This window comes from Dreissena polymorpha, chromosome 14 (assembly GCF_020536995.1).
Source record: "Dreissena polymorpha isolate Duluth1 chromosome 14, UMN_Dpol_1.0, whole genome shotgun sequence".
NCBI classification, from domain to species: Eukaryota; Metazoa; Mollusca; class Bivalvia; order Myida; family Dreissenidae; genus Dreissena; species Dreissena polymorpha.
This window is the reverse complement of record NC_068368.1, coordinates 42,189,070-42,212,534: the sequence shown is the minus strand read 5'-3', so window position 1 is coordinate 42,212,534 and position 23,465 is coordinate 42,189,070. Positions and strand designations below refer to the sequence as shown.

The following is a 23,465-nucleotide window of genomic DNA, read 5'->3' as shown; positions in this document are numbered from 1 at the left end:
GTTAGTACAGCAAAGTACAGCTTGCGTTTATTCCTCTTGTTACGAAAACAGCAAGAAAACACGATATAGCACACTAATAAGTGGGTAAGCGGCCTTGAAATTACAAACATCAATCGTTTGGCTGTTTTTTGGCATGCTAACTCTCGCTTCTTATGGACATTAATTGAAATCAGCCAATCGATTAAATGCAATAATTTACCTGTTTAACTGACGCGATATTCGGTTTTAAATTTTTAATGGATAGGTTTAACTACCGTCTCAAAATGTTTTGCATTATTTTATATAATCAAAAGTCTTGGTTAATATCTGGAGACGTTTATGCTTGTTTCTCCCTATGATTGTGTGTCATTTTAATCTTTTAAAACGTGAAACTTGTTCATATGACATAACTAATTTAAACAAACACGCCGTTTACAAACAATTCGCTGTCATAACTTAAGCAATGCAAACATATTAAAAATAAACCATTTTAATTACAATGATATACTCGTCTCACGCACGAATTAGTTTCGACAGAATTCTTTTTACTTAATACACGTAAATCATATCTCTAAAACGAAACAAAAAATGCCATGGGCAGATCATTATTTTTTATCAAAATGGTACATGCACAACTAAAAGAGTTATAAATAAAACCTTTCTTCCGGATTTCTTTGTGACGATACTTAATACGATTTCTGGCATTTAACTCTCACAAAAGAACAATACACGATAACATGTTTTACATTTGGCATCGGTAATTCCTGCAAGAGCCACTAAAACAGCCAACACACAAAAATGCAGAAATAGCTGGCATGAGAAGTTTCTCTTTGATGAATGAATATAGTTATATTTTAAGAGCTCGCTCTTTCTAGTTGATATTTACGAATAGTAACGTATTAAAATATATACACACTTATAAACGAAAATGGTTTCGTTTGATGCACGAACGAATCATAAAAATATATTTAATAAAGCAACATAGGGGAGTAAAAGTACCATGATAAAGAAATGTGAGCCGTTAAATCAAAACAATAAAGCCAAGAATTTCAAGTGCTATAAAAAAAACTATTAAATTACTAAGCAGACGCTGAAAAGGAATAGTGTTAATAGCTGAAGTACTTTAACAGCAAAAACTTTTAAAGATCAAACGGTTGTGATTTATATGTATCCTGGAAATTAATAATAGACCTAACATTGTGTACGTTGTTAAGATAAAATCCTTTCATGATTTATCGGTATTTGAGTTGGTTTTATTTTTAGTTTGAATAAACTTTCATATAAATGTGTACTTTTATAGAGGATATCTTAATGAAGAAAAGAATCGGTTGATTTATAAATAGACTGATCTTAGGCTGTTGAAATATGGAAAAAAGTTGTATTATCATCTCGTTTGTTTCCAGCAGTGAAACAGTTAATCGATTGTGTATAACCGTAAGAGATATATAAGTATAATTAAACATAGAAAGCAGTCAAAATGCGTTAATAAAAAAAGAAAGCTCAAAGTAAGTGCCGAACTTGTGCCGCAGAAAGTGCCTCCGATATTGTGCATACATACGTAATTTTTACGTGTAGATTATAACATTTTTATGTATGAATAATGTAAGTATGCCGGGTTGTTGCCTTTTTTGTCAAAACGGAATTTAAATAGTTTTTTTTAAAATGAAGAATTTGTTTATCTTTGAAAATTAAACAATAAGGCCAAGCCATAATTTATTAATTGTTCAACAGAATACGACGAGAGGCGCGCAAAGCTGAGCGCGAAAAAAATGTGTTGAATATTTCTGCTTTACGCATCCATATTAAATGTTGTCTTTTGTACTAGTATATCTATACCAAAACAACAACTATGCTTTAAGCAATCGGTTGCGGCGCGATGAGAGTGTTTAACGTACCGATATACCATTTATAAATCACTAATTTGTCTCAGAAACATGTGGAAACAATCTTGTGTTAATATTTTTATCAACAACGTCGATAAATGCCATTGTGTAAGTGCTATTTATTACTAATACCCCCATTTCACGTGGTAACTTGGGGGCTTTCGGTACTTGATTGAGAGTCTAACTAACAATTACAATATTCAAAATTACCTAAATCCTCAATATTAAATGAATTTCAGATGATAACTAAACATAATTTTGTGTGTTGCACTTTCTATAACAAAGATTGATAAATGTCGTGCACATGTTAAATATGAGTACGGCAAACTTCATTATGTAATAACATTGGTGATTTAGAAACCCGCGTCAGTAACCGTGTTTAACTTACTAAAAATCCAAATATAATAAATCGTTACTGTTTGACAATTAAAGGTGAAAACCATTTTTTATTGATATTATAATAAATCACAACGATAAACATAAGTGAAGAAGATTTAAGAGTTTTACTTTCCGTAATCTTCGATTTGGATGGCTATTTTGATATAAATACCATTTTTAGACTTTAACTACAAAATGCATAATCGATGTATTATTTGTGTTATAACGGATGGCAAACACCAAGACATTAACCAATTATCATCAAGATTATCGAGTAATCTATGCATATAGACGCCCGTTTGGTGTTAGCTCGTCGAGGTGTTTGAACCGCTTGGTCACTAGACTAAATATACTGGCCACTAGTATCTTGGAGGCGGATGTTATCATTTAGTTCAAATTATTCTATTACTACATATTATACAATTATCAATTGTTAAAACAAAATATGTTGATAAATTTTCGCTTCGTAGTTGAATTGTGTTTTGAATGGAAGATAATTAAGACATTAATTTGATTTATAACACAACTAAGCCATTTTTATTTCATCATAAAAGTGAAAATATAACACGGACAGGTGAATGAAAACGCTTTAATGTAACACCAGACTTACCTTTTAGACATTAAGGCGGCGATAAGTACACCGACTCTAAACATTGCATCCATTTTTTAAATGTCACTTTAAGTAAAAAAAGTCAACCACTACCCTACTACTGCTAGGATTGAACGTTGCACGAATACGTTCAGATTGCAATGTAACGTATCGTTGTATCAGCACAACTTTATTCCATGTGTATACAATTCTGACAAAAAGTATTTTGCAAATGTCTCAGCTGTGGTAAACACCTTGGGCAACAATTCGCTTGTAAACTGCAAAACTTAGCCCACGGTGTGCATGAGCAAGCAATCCAACACACCTGAGCAAACTGTTAAAAAAGGTTTATTAACCGTATATGTTTTGATGGCACTCGATACGAACTATAGTATCCTAGCTGAAATGAGTATGGACAGTGTTATTCCATATGTATACACACATAGTTTGTAAATAATGGAAGACTGAAAAACTCCTCGATGCGTTTGTGGAGTTCCAGTCTTGACCACTTGTTTTAATTCAGTGAATTGGTTAAGCAAAAAGCATTCACACCTCCAAAATGATAATCTGTTGGAAATGTAGCGCTCGCCAAGCTTCCTTGATGGTACATAGTAAGATATATAATACCTCTATTAGCCCGTCCGTAGACAGGTATGGCTGATTGTTGTTGATGCAATATGTGAGGATAGTAGGCAAAGTGCTAAGGAAAACTTCCAGATGCGGAATTACTTAATTAATTATGTGCCCACGTTATATTAACTAAAGTCAATATAATTTATGTTCTTAACTTCCATCGCTGTTATGAATAAGCATATCGTCATTATTCTTCACATGCATATAGCATGATAAAAGTATCACATTTTCTGGTTATCTAAAACGACAAAAAAATCATGAACATGTATAGTCACGTATTCACAAAGTTCCAAAAGAAACACTGGAAGGGATTCCGTAAGTTATTTGGGAAAAATAAAGGAATAAATTAATATGATCCCTGACTCTTTGGCTAGTTCATGCACATTCTTTTTAAATTTAAGTGTATAAGACAAGTAAGTCTTGATAAAACGAGTTAGCTGTAAACACTTATTACATCTAGCTTGATATTTGCATTTCATTATCTGAATCGGATTACGAAGCAAGCTCAATACTCGAAGCAGCTCAGTATCAAATGATATAATGATGAGGTGTCGTTTTTTCATTACAAGACAAGCAAAGTCATAGATAATATTTACATAGTATATTTTATTGCCTCGAGCAATCTATTTTCAAACTTCAAAACAATCTCTATACAAATTTCAAAACACAATCTCTTTTCAAACTTCAAAACAATCTCTATTCAAACTTTAAAACAATGTCTATTCAAACTTCAAAACAGTTCTTATTATCTTTCTATGATTTAAAAGTTATTGCAAATTTGGATGTTCATGCTGTTCATTTACACTGATGAATTTTATATCTTTTTTGAAAAGATCTGCGTCGTTGGCTGACGATTGTTTGTAAAAGAATATTGGCCATAAGGAGATTGATTTGAAACATGTTTTTACAACGTGAAGATTTCCATCCAACTAATCGTAGCATTCGTGGTTTTAGGTCATTTTGGAGGAGCAACGATCACATAAAGACTGCAGATCGGAGTGAAAGATGCAAAGAAAAAGTCATTAGGACAGTAACTTTTGTACCAACATCTGTTTCTGATATTATTTCACCAGCTATCAATTCAATTTATAAACAACTTGTTGTCTTAGTGTTTTTTTTGTCGTACTAAAAGTTATATATCATAAACAGCAAGATTTATAATGTTGTAACAAAACAAAATCTTCATGACAACTTTTCACTTATTTTACAATTAGATGCAATGTATGTGTTACTCTTACATGCATTCGAAAAAAAAAATCAGTTTTGATCATACACCAATGACGTCTTACTTAATGCCAACGACAAACAAACACATTTAATAGTTTGATGCTGTGATTATAAATAGCATACTATTTATGATAACAATAAAGTACACATGTAAAAACTGTATTTCTTTTGATTGCACTTTATTTCATCAAACATAACGCGCGTAGCACGATATAAGATCGTGTTAATAATAGCAATTATTTTATTTATTTATTGACATATTCGTTCTTCCCATAAGTGTGCACTTTGGTGCTTTCAGCATGGCGGCTGTCTGCTTATGAAGATATGCAACTGCACTGCTTTTCCATAAAAACTTGTAGCAAGCAATAAAGGGGTTTCGTTACATATGCAATAAACTCGGCCTAAAATGACTGTTTTGCACAGATATCTATCTTGAGAATCAGTGCACGAGTACGTTTAACATTATTATCAATATTATGATGATGATGGTGGGGATGAAGAAAAAGAAGAGATGATGATGATGATGCTTCTGCTGCTAATGGTGCTGCTGCTGATGATGGTGATGATGATGATGATGATGATGATGATGATGATGATGATGATGATGTTGGTGATGATGATGATGATGATGATGATGATGATGATGATTATATATCATACTTATGTAACCAGTATATCATATATAAATATATTGACATTGATTTACCATTAAAAAGTTTAGCAAACGTTGCTTTTTATAATCGTTGATAATCAGTGCCAGACAGGAACTTGGGCGATTTAAAGTAGAGAAACATATTCTCTCAGTCAATAGATAAATCGTTAGATCTGATATATTTTTAATCACCCCGCCCCATGATTTGCACGCCTGATTTCGTTCAAACGAGACCAACCCCGAGGTCTACTGGCAAATGATCCGATTTATGTGAGGGATTACAATTGGAATAATTGTCTAATTGAAAGACGTCAACAACTGATTGCTGCGGCTATTACAGGTGTGTAAGTGTGTGAGTGGTTCTTAAAAGCATGTCAAGTCGTTGAGTACGGACATTGAAGTCTACGAAGTAAGCTCAGAACATTCGCACACTATCCGAATATCTTGTTTTTCTAATTATTAACCTTAAGTGCATTTTTGACAGTCGCATATCTTAGTTTTCTACATAAAACTTAATACATTCAAAACATCACATAAAGATTCATTCATTTATGATTTTAAACTCTTGTTTTCATGTCTGAATTATAAAAATACGATACAACTTTAATAAAAACTCACGCCAATACAGGAACATTCAAGTTTAAACCTATAAATGTTAGTTCGAGTGCATCGAACGCCTTATGCATGTCGAGTTACTCTCAAATACTTGTATAACCAGCGCTTGGTGTTGTACCAGAAGATCACGAGAACGTTCCCAGACTTGACATCGAATCTGGGACCGCCTTTGCTTAAACCACATACACTACGTCACAGCGACTACCAACGAAACGGTTGAAGCTGAATACGACGTAATGTTCAAACAATATAGTTGAATAACAGCAAAGTACCCTCAACACAACATAACTGAAGCAAAGCACAGAAAAACGAACGACTTAAACACAAATCACCAGTCAAATTATTGTATTTTAGGTTTTTCTATTTACGAGTTGTTGATCTATGCTTATAGCATTATCTTTAACCTTGATACTACTTGATAAAAAAGTATTTACTAATCGTGTTTTGTGTACTGTAGATTACCTTATCTCTTTGTACTTTGTTGTGGGGGGGGGGCGTATCGACTAAACTATTTATTAACGATAGAATTACGTTTTTTTTATCTTAATGTTGTTCGGTAAAAATATTTGTTAACAAATCTAAACGTAAAAAGGCTTGTCGGACTAAATGTAAATTTGGCTGAGAAGACTTAATTCAAGTAATCGTAGGCTCATATTTTAGCATATACTAGATAATTGTGTATAATCACAAGTATGAGAGGGTCAACACAGCAAATAAATACAAAGCAGGGGTCAATACGCCATGAATAAACACACAACAAGTAAAACATGACAATAACATAAAGTAAGTATAAGGCAATGAAATGACACTCATCAAACGTTTTGACTGCTTAGAGGCATGGGAATTCTGTTTAATAGATTGGTTGAACTACCGTGTTGTTACGTTCTGCCTCCTTTTACATTGTTGTTAATATAATTTAGTGTCTGAATATGCATATGTTCGGTTCTTCTAAAACAATTTTTGCATCTGTGATTTTAGGTTATATTTGTTATATTTTATTTAAAACATCCGATTTAAAGCAATTTCATTGGGTGAGTATACATGTCGTTGAAGAATAGTAGGGATTTGTTAATGATGTTACTTATGAATTAACATGACTATAGCAAGATTATCTCATTGATAATAGCAGTTTAAGAAATATTGTGTATGATCTACTGGCAACTAGTAAATGCAGTTATGCAAATTTATGTTAACAGCTTATGCGTACTATAATATGTGATTATATTATTGCTTATTTAATATACTGTATTGTCACCGATATGATACTAAATATATGGGACAGGTGGCATACCTGACACGTTTCGCATCATAGTGTAAGGAAATCAAATTCAACTTAAAAATTAATTTTTTTAATGCACATGCATTTTATTGGTCTTAAAAGATAAAATCAACGACTAAAAACACAGAAATTCACAGTCAACGATCTCAATCAATAATCTTCGTCCAACGTTTATTATTTTCCCTCGGTTATATTCCCATCTAAAATGTGTGGTTTATCATAATGTCCATAGCAAATATGGATATAAAATTATTTAATATTCACATTTTCTATGGCTAATATGTTATACCAATGTGGATACTTAATTGTATTATTCGAGTACCACATACAATTTTTTATCTGAGTAATATTAACAATTTGTATAACCGAGCCGCATAGCGCGTTTGTTTCTCAGATACGTTATGAATATCATAGATCATATTGACTTATGTAGAGATTAACAGGTTACTGCCCGATCTTTTTGTAATATATCAGGCAAGGCTTAGAACAATATAACGGCGAGGCTTGCTGAGACGTTATTGTATTCGTGCCGAGCCTGATATTTTACAAAAAGATTAGGCAGTAGCCTGTTTTTATGTTTATCATACCTCTTCGTCCCCGAAGAAATAATGAAAAACATCTCTAAAAAACTGCAGTTTTAGCGGGAAAGAATATGGCTTTTGCCGTTTGACGAGTAAATAATGACGTCATGAGCACGCGCGCTCAATATTTGTAAAAAATGTTTTTTGCTGTTTGTGTTGCATTTTGTGTTTAAAATATATTTCATCTTGGTATCATATTGTTTGTTTAGTTGAATCTGATTCGATTTTACTAAAAATCATTACTTTATAGTTGATTCTTAGTAATATGACCATCCTCCACACATGACTAATATAAGAACTTCCTGTTGACCATGACATAAAAAATATATCAGGCAACGTTATATCAGGCAGATATCAATGCGATGGTATGATAAAATATATTATCAGATGTAAAGCGCAGTGTTTCTATTAAATATGTATTATAAGGAATATGTTCAATAATTGCGCAGCTTTACTTTCACAGAACTTTAATGGCTATACTTATGAAATTTCTCCTCATAAAAGCATGTAATTTAATTAAACATGACACATTGCCGTTTTAACAACAAACATACATGTGTCTAGTTGAAATCTAAATAAAAACATATATACAAGGCAACATTTTTTATGTTTCGTACCATATAAGAACCATTAAACTCCAGAATATGAAATAAATTCGTATTAATATTCGCTATATTTATTACTCAATATGAACAGTTGAGATATGTTTCTCACTAGTAACTTATTCGTACAATAAACAGGTATTACTCTTTTAAAATATTTTGTTAAACGTTATTGCTCAACTTGGTATATTATTATTTCGTTTATGGAATAAATCCTTCTCACAATTAAACTGTTTGAATGTTTATGTATTCAATTAATATAATTATTATCAGTAATATATTATTAATATTATTATTATTATTATTATTATTATTATTATTATTATAGTAGTAGTAGTAGAATAACATACAGAAAGTTATGATGTTTCAATTTACATCAGCACAAACAAAACATAGCAATGGATGTTTAACTATTCTAAGACATCTCTAGCAGTAGCATACACACATTCTTTTGTGTACCCCCTCACCCCCCCACCCCCCCACCCCCCACCCCCCCCCCCCAAAAAAAAAGTCTGTCATAACTCCCGCACTTCAAACATGTAAAAATAAAAGATTTTAGCTAAAATGATATGACCTTCCAGATGTGTTTGTAACACTTCCAAATACGACTTCTGACTTGTAACAATATAAAAACGAATGAGACACGCCAAAGCGTTTTATATCATTTGGCATCGGTTAAGACGGCAGAACCACTACAACCGCCAACACAACACATGCATAAATCGCTGGCACGAGGAATTTCTCTTTGATGAATGTATAGGCTTCTATTAGAAGAGCATGTTCCATAGCCTATGTACTAATTGGATTTAACGAATATATCAGTATTCAAATATAAACACACTTATTTAAACACTTGGTGGTGTTTGATTATAGTCATATAAGTATATATATAATACATCAACGTAGGTGCGTACACAATACCATTACGCGGAAAAGTGAGCCGTAAAAACATAACAATCAAACCAAGAATTTTGATATTAATTGAGAAATAAAACATATGCAATTACATTAGCAGACGCTGCTAAAAGTATCCCAAATAGCTGACGTATTTTAACAGCATTATCTTAAAGCGCAAACGGTTGTGATTGATAAGCATCCTGAAAGTTGTTAATAGACCCATCAATGTGTACGTCGTTGAGATCAAAATTGTTTCATGATTCATCTGTATTTGAGTGGCTTTAGTTTTTAGTTTGAATGAAATTTTGAAGATAAATAATCAGTTGAGACAAAGATCTATAAATAAACAGATCTTTTGCCGAGGCAACATGGAAACAAGTTGTTTTAAGATTACTTTTGTCAAATAGTGAAAAAGGTATATTGTCATAAGATATCTATAAGTAAAATTTAACATAGAATCATAATACAACTATAGCAAATTATGACCATTCCAACAATCTTTCGCAGTCGAAATGGGTTACCGTATACGCCAGTAAAAACATTAAAGCCAAAAGTTAGTCCCAAATCTCTGCCTCATAAACTGTTTTCGATATTGTGTAAACATACATAAATTGTAAGTGTAAACGAAAATATGTTTACAAAGTATGTGAGTTGTCAAAACGGCATTTAAGAATTTTTCTATTTAAATAAGAGTATGTTTATCTTTGAAACTTAACCAATAAGGTAACAACACTATGTATTGATTGTTCGAATTTGGCCTCAAATCAATTAGGAAAGCGATCGACATAAGAATGAAAATATTTTTATTTTATTTTATATTCCATATAATGAAAGGCGAGCGCAAAGCTTAGAATAGAACAAGAGCTCTTACCATAGGATGACGTATGCCCCCTATAAACGCTTGATAGAAGTTATGAGCATTTTTTGAAGCCTAAACGCAAAGTGTGACGGTCAGACGGACAGACGGACGGACGGACGGACAGTCGGATCACTATATGCCCTCCTTCGGGGGCATAAAAAGAGAGAATTTGAACAAAGTGGTTGAATACTTCTCTTACCCGCAATATAAAAAGTAGAATTAACTGTTTTGATGGCACTCGGTAGGAAATATAAATCCTTATTAGCTCGTCCGTAGACAGGTAGGACTAATTGCTTGGTAGGAAATATAAAATCCGTATTAGCTCGTCCGAAGACAGGTAGGACTAATTGCTTGGTAGGAAATATAAAATCCTTATTAGCTTGTCCGTAAACAGGAAGGGCTGTTTACTGTTGATGTGTTTGGAAAGCGCTTCTTGTTTTTTTAGAGAACAAATTCTTTTTTATCAAAATGTAGTTCGCAAATATCTATCTTCAGAATGGCGGTAGACACCTTTTGTCTTGTTGACATGGAAATGAGTTAAACAAATAATTAAAGCTATTTTAAAACACGCAATGTATACAAGAAACACAATCTATTGAAGTATATTTAAACGAACTTTCAAACTCATGTCCGCGTTGCTCATTTGTGACACTTAGCTGACAACATTTGTGTCGTCATCCTGAAAACGAAAGAATAAATCTGTTTTGTGCTGTGCGCTGACGAAACGCATTGTATGAAATCACGAGTTTTATATCATGTGTTTTTCTTTACATTATTAGAACTGTTATATAATTGGGTTTGCGTTTATTGCGTTAAGAAGAACTCGTTTGTTAAGTCGTAACTATGTGCATATATATTTAGTGCCACACGCTAAAATAGCTACGGAGCGCTCGTGCGACGCCATCTTATAACCATGCGCAACGGTGCTAATATTATGAATGCAAAATTTTAGTAAAAAAAGTATGATACATAAGTAGATAAAGTCATTGATATCCCTTACACATGTGGGGAAATATGCTTTAATTATTTATGTCTTACCATTAGGAAGATTTTGATATATGTCTTCATGCATCGGAGAAGAATGAAATATTTTTCATTTTATAATATATTCAATCTATCTTGTGTTTGTTATTAACGTTTACTATAGCTGGGATATTATTAACTAATAAAGACATACGAGGCAAATATTTTGTTACCTTTACAAATATTCAAAAGCGTTATTTGCAAGACGTTCAAAATAAGCTGTTATATTAATGAAAAAGCAAATTCTGAAATTGAAAATCGTTTACTTATGTATGCTTTTAATAAGCAAGTAACCATGGAAATATCTTCAGAGAAAGATTTTATTTGTTCAAAGATTCAAAAGAGTTATTTGCCAGACGTTAAAAATAATCTGTTAAATAAATAAAAAGCAATATATGTAATTGCAAAGCGGTTTCATATGTATGCTTGAGCAAGAAACCACGGACATGTCTTCAGAGAAAGCTTTAAATTGTTCATATGACAAGTCCCTTACTTGTTAAGGAAAATTAAAGCTTCAATATGAATGCGAAATATAATTATTCAATTATGTGAGTTGTATCTCTGTTTTTTTTTAAAAGTGTTTACACGTGTGAATACTCCTGCATGTACATAATATATCAATGCAGTCAAGCGCAGTCCAGAACATGCGTTAACCAATAAGTTACTGGCAAATCTGCATCTCGATATGGAATGGTGTGTTGGGTTGATAGACAAAGAACTAGGAAAACTAATGAGACTTGTTAGCGATATGTATAAAAGCTGTAATTGTGCAACACGAATCTGTATTTTTTTTAATTCTATTAACCTAGCATGAATAGAAAATCCATTGACAAATGAAAACAACTGTAAAGAAAAAAACATGAAAGCATGCATTGTTAAGTGTATACAATTTATATCCGTTTTATCAGGCATCCGACTTGGCATATTTACATTAACATTTAAGCAACCGTTCTCAAATGTCAGTATGAAATGACCAGTGAGAAACAACAACCAACATAGCATTTCTGACAATTAACAAGAGCAAGTGAACGATAAACGTCAAAGAGTTTTATATAATTTCGGGAACAAATACTACCGCTAACACATCACGTGAAGAACATGAATGGCTGGAACCAGAAATGTATATTTAATGAATTCATTGGCTAATATAATACGTGTCGGCTCAAAGCTCTTTTGCCCAAAAGACCTTTACGTATATAACAGTATTAATTAAACATGCACACACACGTTGTTGAACAATTTTTGGTATAAATATTTGTAAAAAAGACTATAGGAAGAAAGTCTATATTTAAGCAAAGAAAAAGAGTTAAAAAAACTGGGAATGTCAATTGTTATTTGGAAAGTATGCGAATACAATAAGAACTAGAAATGGTTCAAAGAGGCTTATGTAATAATTGAAGTACTGTAATCGGTCTTTTAATCACGAAATCAAAAACTTGGTTTTAAGTGATGTGTATTATGAGAGCTTGCAATAGGCGCATTATTATTTCACGTAGATCCGACAAGAAGTTTTGCTGATTCGTCGATATTCGAATTTGCAAGCGATCAATTGAGACAAGAAAAGTATAACGATTAAACTGCAGTATTTCACATATTGTTTAATAACATCCTGGTAATAAAGTTAAAACTGAACAGGCCGTTTGGGATTAGGCATATGAGTTGTTTGTGTGTCTTGGCTGATGTGACGTCCAGCAATAACCAAATGTTTATTATCTATGTACATTTATTTTTCAAAACGATAACTGATCATACATTTAGAGTCAATTATCTCTTGCACTTCAATTTGGATGCAAATTAAGCCTCTAATTTACACAATAAACAGTTGAGATAATTTTATAATAGCATCATTGTAACTGCAGATGCTGTGTGTATTTGTTTTATAAATCAATAAAAATAAAAAATAAAGAAATAGACCTACCTTTCATACATTAAAGCTATTACAAGTAAACTGAAAGGCAGCATCGTATCCATCGTACAAACGTCACTTGAAGAACGATGAAATAAACCACTGTTTGTTTTATCGTCTCTTATACTCCAATCTTATTCAAGGTTGAAAGTTTAGAGAAATCTGTCCCACGATTAGCACAACGTTATCCCATATGTACACACAATTATTTTGAAAACAAAAGTTTCAGCAACGGTAATTAGAACCACGATGCGTTCATAAGTACTTTATCGGTAACTTATCTATTAGTTATTAGTTTGCATTCATTTAAAATATCAAATGTGGAAGCAAGCTCTCACTCTTTCCAAAAGCAACTGTTGGAAATGTAGCGCTCATCGTGAATGCTTTGATGGATATCGAAATATATTATCCCTATAAGCTCGTCCGTAGACAGGTATGGCGGACTGCTTATGATGCAAAATGTGAGGTATGGAAGTTAAAGAAAAAAATCCAGATGCGATGTTATTGAATTAATTACTAACATAAACTTGACACAGGTGCCGGGAGATAGGTCGCAAGGTCAAGTCTGAACATTGTTTTACTAGATGTTGTGGTTCTACTGTACAATTAATATTAACTGTATTAATAAGATTGGGGTAAGTTATGTCATTGCATATTTACTATTAAAATTATCAATATACGTTTTGCATATCAATATATTTAAATCAAATTTGAACTCGTGAACTAGTAGTTGCACCACGATGATATATTTGCAAAACATGTCTAACGTCTTTACTCATGTCGTCATCTTTTAAATACCTCCACAAAGGTCCTTCATATTTAATTGAGTGTGCATGGGTTTTCGAGAAAGGTTTTCCATTACATTAAGTTAGTATTTCTGAACTATTTTGAAATTGAAAATTCATTTGGTGTGGAGTCGACCACTGACTTGTATAACTTGATTAACGTGTGTACTTGGTGGCAAGCAGACGGCATAAATTACCATTTTTCTGTTATCTTACATTATGGCCTTAAACAAGAGCAACGATGCCCAATCGTTTATGATGGTAAACATATATGCTGTCGAATCATCCAGCTTAGAACCTACGTAGATAACGTCAATGACATCGCACATAAATAAGAAATCTGTTTGATTTGTTAAAGCTATTCTTGACAGTATTTCTATGCTATTTATACAAGCCATGGCGATTAAACCATGTTTATTCTTTCATTCTTCAACCTAAAAAGATTTTCTTTTGCCAGATCATTCCGGAACCAGATGTATATAAATTTACGGGTGATTAACAATGCAGTTAGATATATTAATGACTGATATAATCAGTACGATTGGTTTTTGAAACGCATAGCTATTGCCTAGGTATTAACATAGCGAAACGAGAAATCCTATATATGCGATGAGGATTACATACACACTTTAGTTAAAGTCCAAGTCCACACATACTTATTTTTGTACAGAATTCATTTCTAAAATATATTAAACAACAATTACAATCAACCGATTAGGAGTCGTTCCAATGAGAACTATATGAGATAATGTCTCATCGTATAGTTTATATACACGCGATTGCGTGTGATGCATCTCGGCTGATTAGAAATAGTATAATACGCTCGAACAAAGAGTGCATACAAATACATAAACGTTCAAATCAAACCAAATTCTTCTTCCATATTTTTTATTTATTTTATTGTTTTAACATTTGAATCACACTTTGTTTATTGATTGTTATAGATTAAAATGTACATAGTTGTTTAAATGAACATATTAAATAAAATTGATTTATGTTATAACCATATATTCTGATAATGAACATATTAATAAAATGTAAAAAAGCGACACAGTAAACGCATCAACGGTGTCATTAATATTACGAGATTTAGGTTACTACGTAATGGTATGTATGCATATAACTAGTGTTTAGTTTTGTGTGTGTAAAATTGAGATATTCTTAAGGTAGATTTTTTATATCTTTAGATTTTTCAAATAAATATTCATCGAGTTCATAAATATTGTCATCGAGTTTTTATTTACTATCATAATTAAGTACTACATGTTGTTTTTGACCTCCTAATCCATGAATTGTGTTTAGCTTACGATTAAAAACCTCACCGAAAAGAATTTCTTTGTAATGAAAAGCGCGAGACAAACGCATTAAATAAGTACATACTTTATACTTAAATTGCGGTCGCGCTTTCCGACTTAATCAAACTTAATTATAATTACAATTTTGTAATAACGTCTTAAGTTTATGTCATCAATCTTTGATTCAAAACATTTTTTCAATTTAAGTATGGTGCAAGAAGTGCTGTTCATTAATGTTGGCTCGTGTTGCGTATTTGTGTGTTGTGTTCCGAGCTTTTGTGCGGTGTCAATCTGTTTGGCAGTATTTTGTGCTGTGCCACACTGTTTGGCAATATTTTGTGCTGTGCCACATTGTTTGACGCTATTTTGTACTGTGCCACACTGTTTGGAAATATGTTGTGCTGTGCCACATTGTTTGGCAATATTTTCCTTGCCATAAATAAAGTAACACGCGTTATGCGCTGCACCTGAAAGCGTGAAATATGTCGTTAAGCAAGATGTCATTGATTCATAAAATTTAAAATATGAAACACAGTCGGATATGGCACAAAAGACACACCAAAAACATTAACACATTATAATGCAACTGGGGAAAGCGGACTTGGAACAGTCAATTCACATTTGCGGAAACCGATTTTATTTCGCCTAAACCTAACTCTGTGCACAAAAGATGAAGTGGCAATCAGTAACCAATCTCATGTTATCATACTTTATAGCAATACTCAATAAAAGACAACACATTTGAATCTTTATAGTGGCGTTTAACTGCTCAACGGTGAGATGCAACTCATCTGGAGCATCTGAACTTTCTGAAGCAAGACGAAAACAAAATGTCACATAATTAATAACTAATAATTATTATTAAAATATAGTTTTTAACGTGAAACACGAATGCCAGCCTCAATTCTGATAAAATGCAATAATAAAGCTCTTAAAATAATTATTAATGTGGTGAAGACTAGTTTTTAGATAATATGTACGAGTTAATTGAACTTCCGTCAATAAAAGACATACGAGGTTTGAAAATGCCACTGAAAATGAAAATTAAACATGAAAATTTCAGGTCGATTTTTTTTCATCCGGCTTAAAGCAGATGCAAATAAAGATACTAACAAAATGATTGTACCAACCAGCAACTTTCAATCTAGAGCTTTCTTGTCGAAACGTTAGATCTTGTTTATCGAGTAAGTTGTTGCCTTTGATAAAGCCGGGAATAAAATCGATTTTTTCTTTTAGAATCATGTGGCAGCTACACACGTCGAAGATAACAAAAACCGTAAGCTACCTGAACATAGTATGTAAAAAAAGTTTTTAGATCCACAACGCATCAGGAAGCCACTAAATCATTCAGTTTGGCTGAAGAAACGTTTGAATTCTTACGGAAATAAATACCTCGTCATTTACAGTATATTTATTCATGCTAGGTTTATAAAAAGATCATTGAGACCAAGCACTAATAATGTGTATATAATCTACATATTATAAATTGATTGCAAAATTAAGATATTTTAACAATTCCGTGAACATTATGGCATAAAATATGGTATTATTAATATATGTATCGTGTTTTATTTAAAGTAATGAAAACGAGGCTGAATTCACATAAATATTTGATTAGTTATGTCGTTGTTTAATATAAGAACAGGTGACTTCTCAGCCCGTTTTTTATTTAATTTTTATGTTAGTTACAATGTCTGTAATTTGAATCTTTTTAATATTGAATTATTTATTGGACGATTTTATTTTAGTTCTGGGACCGATAATTTGGTATATAGATCATAGCAACTGCGCATCCAATGCGTAATGTTATAACTGTTTCTACACATGTTTACTTCGATTTGCTTCAAAAACGTGTGTTTGTTTGAGGAATCTATCCTAAGGTCTATTGTAAAATTCAATAGTAAAGTGATCAATAAATAACGAGTATTGATAATATTCTTATTGTTTTTCGTTGAATATATTTGAAATTTGTGTTAGTGTGTTCAAGAAACATATCGCATATTCCATATTCACTTTATGTATCTACGATCAAAAATAAAAATAATACACACAATTTGTAGCAATAGTTAAGAAAGTACAATGTTTTTTCAGTATTGAAAGAAACAATTGTTTAAAATGGGTACACCGATGCGTCATAAAACTAGACTTTTTTTATAAAATATTATATTTATACTAAGAACATTTAAAAAAATCGCCAACAAAAATATTAACCAGAAATGTTCACACACAATACGTAATAAGAAGTAAAAATATAAATCCCGATTTAGCACTTAAGGGAGACTAAGCAAACACATAAATGTCAATGTGGACATAAATTGCTTCTTGCACAATCTAAACAACAGCTCGGTAATTTTTCCCATTCGCCCCATTCTGCGCATTGTTGTTTTCCCGAGGTAATGAACACAGGTGATGGGTTAAGCAAATGTTTTGGCAACATCACAGCAGAATTTGCATTGCATGCGTAAGCATCGTCACAGTGTAATACTAATCTAGGAAGTCAACACCAGAAAGAGGCAAATGTTCGTCTTATCTGCTACTTAATATTGGTATTGCTAAACCATACTTGCTAATGCATTTCTCATGCTTAGACATGTTTATTACATTAAAATGAATATCATGCACATATATACGCAAAAAGTATGCTATATGTTGATAAATGCAGGAAAAGTGATATTTTTGTTAAACATTTCACCACTAAGATAGAATGTTTTTTTTCTGATAATCTTCATCTTAAAAGCAGTTTATAAAACACACGATGTTTCCTTAATATATAACATCAATAATAACGCACGAATGTGAGAAATCTGTTTGAAATATTTATGACGCTCGTCAATACATTTTAATTCAAAATATACTATGTGTGCACGCGATATATATTAAGTCGATTTTGTTTTTATTTTTTTCCAATAATGCTTCTGTCTAGTCCAATCAAACAAATACAATTAGATTTAGACTGATAACAGAATTTTATTAACTCGTGACAGATTTACAATACATTCAAATTTATGTGACTTACAGATAACTATCATGCTTGGAATCTGTAAACCGGGAACGCAGTAACACGCCGGCTATATGTTTTTTTAGCGGAAAGCATATGGATGGTGCAGTATTATATTTCATATTGACAAACACCTATCTAATGTTCCAAAGTGACATACATAACACATTATTTATTTATTTTTATAGCAACAAATGTTCATTCAGAAATCTTTTCTCAGAATATATGCCCTCAAATTGTGCAATCATTGATGATTCGAGAGTTAAAAAGAAATGTTTAATGTTTTGAACACGCTGCAACAGAGTCCAAGGCTTCGATAAACCGACACCACAAAATACCTGGCTGAGCTTTAACGCATATCTATGGACGCGTATATGGTACACCCTGAGGCTGTGATGATGTCAACATTCTATGACGGCATGATATGAAAAAGGTGTCATGGCGTAAAAAATAACTCATTGTGTCGACTAAAACTATGATGGCAAGTCATTTTCACAAGAGCATGACGCCAAAAATTATGTTGATTTGTCGACTTTGATCATGTCGACCAAATATTTTTTCGAAAAGCCGGAAACATTCACGTCGAGACTTTTACTTAATTACGTTATGGCGAGGTAAATAAAGAGGGGAAAACCTACACAACTATGACGACATAGCACGTTATTTCACAGTAAGTCGATATAAACTAATCCGGCATGTTCATATTATTCGGGTGTACCATATACGCTTCCGTACATATCACCATTTATCCCATTTTCACCGCGACATTGACGGTATAACAGCTTATGGAATATACTAGCCTGTCTCCAACACTGTGGGATATACCTGTCGCGTGCACGGACTACTTTTTAAATTATTCAACCACTGAATGATTTTTCGAAAAAATCTCTAGAGTCGAGAAAACTTTGGCTTTAAAATTATAAATACAACCTACAACCTTTAGATCTAGTCGCGGGAAATAATTGTTCGCCATCCGTAAAATGAATCAGCTGATTGATTGCGTCATAAAATGACATACTTATTGCGTCATTTGTGTGATGTCGTCTTTAGTAAACTTTAGGTGTACACGAAACAAGTATGCGATGTCTGGGAATAAAACATTGAAGACTCGCATTTTTTCGTGTCTATGTATCGATTCGTGGATGTAATTATGAAAAAGTGCATATTCTATGGACTACTTACCTCGGATGGAACCGGTGAGACGAAGGATTTAGATCTACATGTTGGTCTAGCTAATTCGTGTTATTGATTTTCAGAATAAGCGTGCCTATTTTGATGTGAATTTGTGTGTGTAGAGCATACCGATGGTGTGAATTTTGGTTCAGTAGTCTATTCGTTTTGCTTTTGGAAGTAAGTTAACGTCAAAGGTTTTCTTTGATGAATAAACTTTGTCTTTGTGATTTTATCAAAGAAAGTCTATTCAGTAAGAATAACCCGTTTGCAACAACTTGAACAAGCTTTATATAATTTTTACGGATTATCTTGTGTTTGGATCGCAAACTAAAGGATGTGAAGGCTAGATCAAGACGCCATCAAAATCTGCAGCGTCCATGAACAAATAAGGCGAGTAGTTTTTGGAAAATTTATGTTTAGAACGACTCTGTGTGTAAGTTGGCATCGACATCATTTTGTCAGGAGCAATCGCCGCCATATTTGATTTTGATCATTTTCTTTCGAAAATAAAATTAATAAAATCTTCCTTTCGCGGTCGTAATGTATTAAAATGTACATGCTGCGTAAAATTGAATCGAGGCATATGGTGATGTTTTTTCTCGTTGTACAGTTTTTGTGTGATTTTTTTAAAGACTATTTTGCGTACCAGAACAAATACATTGTATATCACTACGCATGGTTGCATTCGTTAGATTTAAAGCACTTTTAAGAATAAATTAAAATTATTGTTAAGGTTATTAGATCTATTTATTTTAAATGTCACGTTGAAAAAAATGGGATAAATAGAATACTAGGTTAGCGTTGAATACAGAGAAGTTTATGTTGCTCGGCTCGAACACCGAAAGCGCTCGCCAAGGCTCACGCTCCCGGCGTTCTAAGCCTCGCAACATAAACTTCTCTGTATTCAACGCTAACCTAGTATTCTCTATATATTTTACTAGTATTCTTATAATGTTCTACAATGATAATAACCACATTATGATCACATTAAAGTACTGTAATGACTCGTGTACAGGTCTAAGTATTTAACAAGATACCTTTCACACAAAACAGTTTACTTGTTGAGTTCGACCTGAGAATCGAAGTCAATGGGGTGAACTTTTGTACGGAAACGTATACGGCGCACTCCGATAATATGGTAATTATATATAAATAAAGCTGTCATTGTACGGAAGCGTATATGGTACACCCGAATAATATGGTCATTCCGTATTTATTTATATCGACTAACTGTGAAATAACATGGTATGTCGACATAGTTTTGTAGCCTTTTCCCACTTAATTTTACTCGCCATAACGACATTAAGTTTAAGTATCGACGTAATTGTTTCCGTCTTTTCCCCAAACAATATTTGGTCTACATGATCTAAGTCGAAAAATCAATATAATTTTTGGCGTCATGCTCTTCTGAAAATGACTTGCCATAGTTTTAGTCGACACGATGAGTTATTTATTACGCCATGACACATTTTTTTTTATCATGCCGTTATAGAATGTTGACATCATCACAGCATCAGGGTGTACCATATACGCTTCCAAACATATTCGTTTCCATATTAAATAGATGTTTTAACTACATTTTCTAACGCCACCTTTAAAAAAATTATGGAAGCGTATATGGTACACCCTGATGTATATATGGTATATGGATTTTTTTAAAGTGTAAAGTTTATATTGTGGGCAGTTTCAAGGATCATAGATGTTATGAAACAGTTTGTTAAAGTTAATTACAAGTATAGCAGTCTACAGTTTTATTGAATAAATACAAGTGTGCAGCTTCAACAGAAGCAAAGCAGCAATGATTTTACGGTTTGCATTTTTATAACTCATTTCACCCTATTTCAAAAATGAAATCACCCTATTTTTCAAAATCAATGGGTGAAAAAACCCTATTTCCCAAATAATTATCTGGGGCACTGATTCTGAGGGCCGAATATAAATAATCGGCCCTAGGGAATGATTGATCCGCTGTTAAGAAAATTTGTACGTCGAAGTACAAACATGTACGTCGAAGTACAAATTGTACTACGACGTACACATTTATACTTCGAAGTGTATTTTATTTTGTACTTCGACATACATATTGTAGGTCAAAGTACATTTCTCTTGTCACCAAGTAGGTCTTGTTGAATTTCGACCCAAATGGTACGCCATACACATTTCATAAGCGGTAATGCGGCCCTACCTATGCACGCGTCAAAATGTAAGCGAAATATGTAAACAAAGTGGCAGCCTGTCAGGAATGTTTTAATTAATGAAGCAAATATTGTATTGATGTAAGTGTATTGAAGAAATGTACAGAAAATATGTTAAATAAGCAATAGCGATATTTTTCTCAGCCACATAATTGTTCAATCTCCACGCAGAGTTGTCGTTCCTTGCTCTCACATACACCTCTGCGAAAGGCTCAGCATGCCATTTTGCCTAAAATTTGGGTAAAACCGAACAAACGCATTCAATGTATATTTGATTTGATATTTTAGATCGCATGCATGAAATTAAGAAATATGACTTTTAAATTTACGATTCATCGGGCAAACACTTGGTGGTATTAATGCATCTCCTTGGAACTATTTTTTGCCCATTGACGCAGATGGAATCACTCCGCAAACTTCTCAAATGTAAACAAATGAACAAAATTGAGTGACGTTAGGCATTGCTTCGACGGCAAACGTGTATTTACAAAGAGGAGACGGTAATTTCTGTTGTGTTTATCGAACAAATAAGGGGACCTAGTTGTACAGTATACGGGAAATTAATTATATTCAGTATTTACATATCTCAATTGTGGTAGTCAAACAAAATTGACATTATTAAAAAAACAAAAACATGAGAACAAGTCCCTTAAAATGGTGGCATGTTTCTGGGATATTAACAGAAAAAAGCAAAACCATACTATCTTGTTATATTTTAATAACAGTATTTAACACCTGTGTTTAGGAGATACCATTCAATAAGGATAAACACAATACTTGAAAAAACATGAACAATGAAAAAAACTGAAGTTAAGCTGTAATGTATTGCAGATTCACAGATGTGTATTATGTAAGAAAGATCCAGTGAAAAATTATCTTAAGGAAAGTTTTATATTATACCACAGATACAATATTTTTTATGGTTTATAGTCTTAAAAATGCTAATTTTCCTCTAACATGCCCTTGTATTTTAAGATCTTAAGATTTTGAGAATACTTTCCTTACCAGAGGGAAGAAGTCTGGGTTCAAATCCCAGCAGGGCTTCAGAGGAGATGCATTTGGAACAAATGATTGTATTTGCTTTTATTGTTTTTGCTTTACGCTATCCTTAAAATCAACATGCAAATGTATAATGTATTGAAAATAATCTTTGTTTTTACATTATATGAATGGACGTCATTTAAATTTGTTTTAGTCACTTAAACTATCACGAAAAATTAAAATGCAAAAGAATAACATTTATGGTTTCAATTTGCTCAATACAATACAAACACAGCATAATGCAAAAAAAGGTGAAAACAAAATAAACTCAATAATTACATGTATAAAACAATTTCACAATTTATAACAATTTAAATAACTTGATAATAACTGATTATAGTTATGTACAGGTATTTTAATACATCTAAGTAATAAAAACTTGACAAATGTCATACTATGACTGATACAACCATTAAACCATGATGACATTGCTTAAAATTCCTTTTTATCGATTACCACATTTGTGAATTTAAGGTTTGAAATTGTGGGTAAAGAATAAGAATTGTGTATGTGTGCACATGAACCACCTAAAAAGAGGCAATAACAATTATGGGTTTACTACTGACTTATGGATATCTTCTCATTGAACTCATGCAGTATGTGGCTTGGAACTGGATTCCCATGTTGTTGAAAAGTCATTTATATTTTATGTCCTGAGTTTTGGAAAGCAGATCAGTGTAGGAATGCAGCTACTTAACTTTTTCTGTAGAATGTTTCTTCATTATCACCTATGCCCTTTTTAGCTCATCTTAAAAAAAAAATTATGAGCTATTGTCATCACCTGAGCGTCGGCCTCAGGTTAAGTTTTGTGTTTAGGTTAAGTTTTGTGTTTAGGTCCACTTTTCTCATTAAGTATCAAAGCTTTTGCATTCAAA

At 32.4% G+C, this 23,465-nt stretch overlaps 1 protein-coding gene across 2 annotated transcripts in view; it reads right to left on the bottom strand.

Moving 5' to 3' along the window:
- Positions 1-13,474, bottom strand: part of LOC127858458 (neuronal acetylcholine receptor subunit alpha-3-like) — a 94,771-nt gene extending 81,297 nt beyond the window's left edge. The window contains exon 1 of one of the 2 annotated variants that reach the window (XM_052395640.1): positions 13,116-13,474. In XM_052395640.1, the coding sequence (XP_052251600.1) occupies positions 13,116-13,168 (53 nt within the window). In that variant the 5' untranslated portion in view covers positions 13,169-13,474. Of the gene's footprint in view, positions 1-2,850; positions 3,128-13,115 lie in introns of those variants that run through there. The other variant, XM_052395642.1, reaches the window with a different exon arrangement.
- Positions 13,475-23,465: the final 9,991 nt, after the last annotated feature.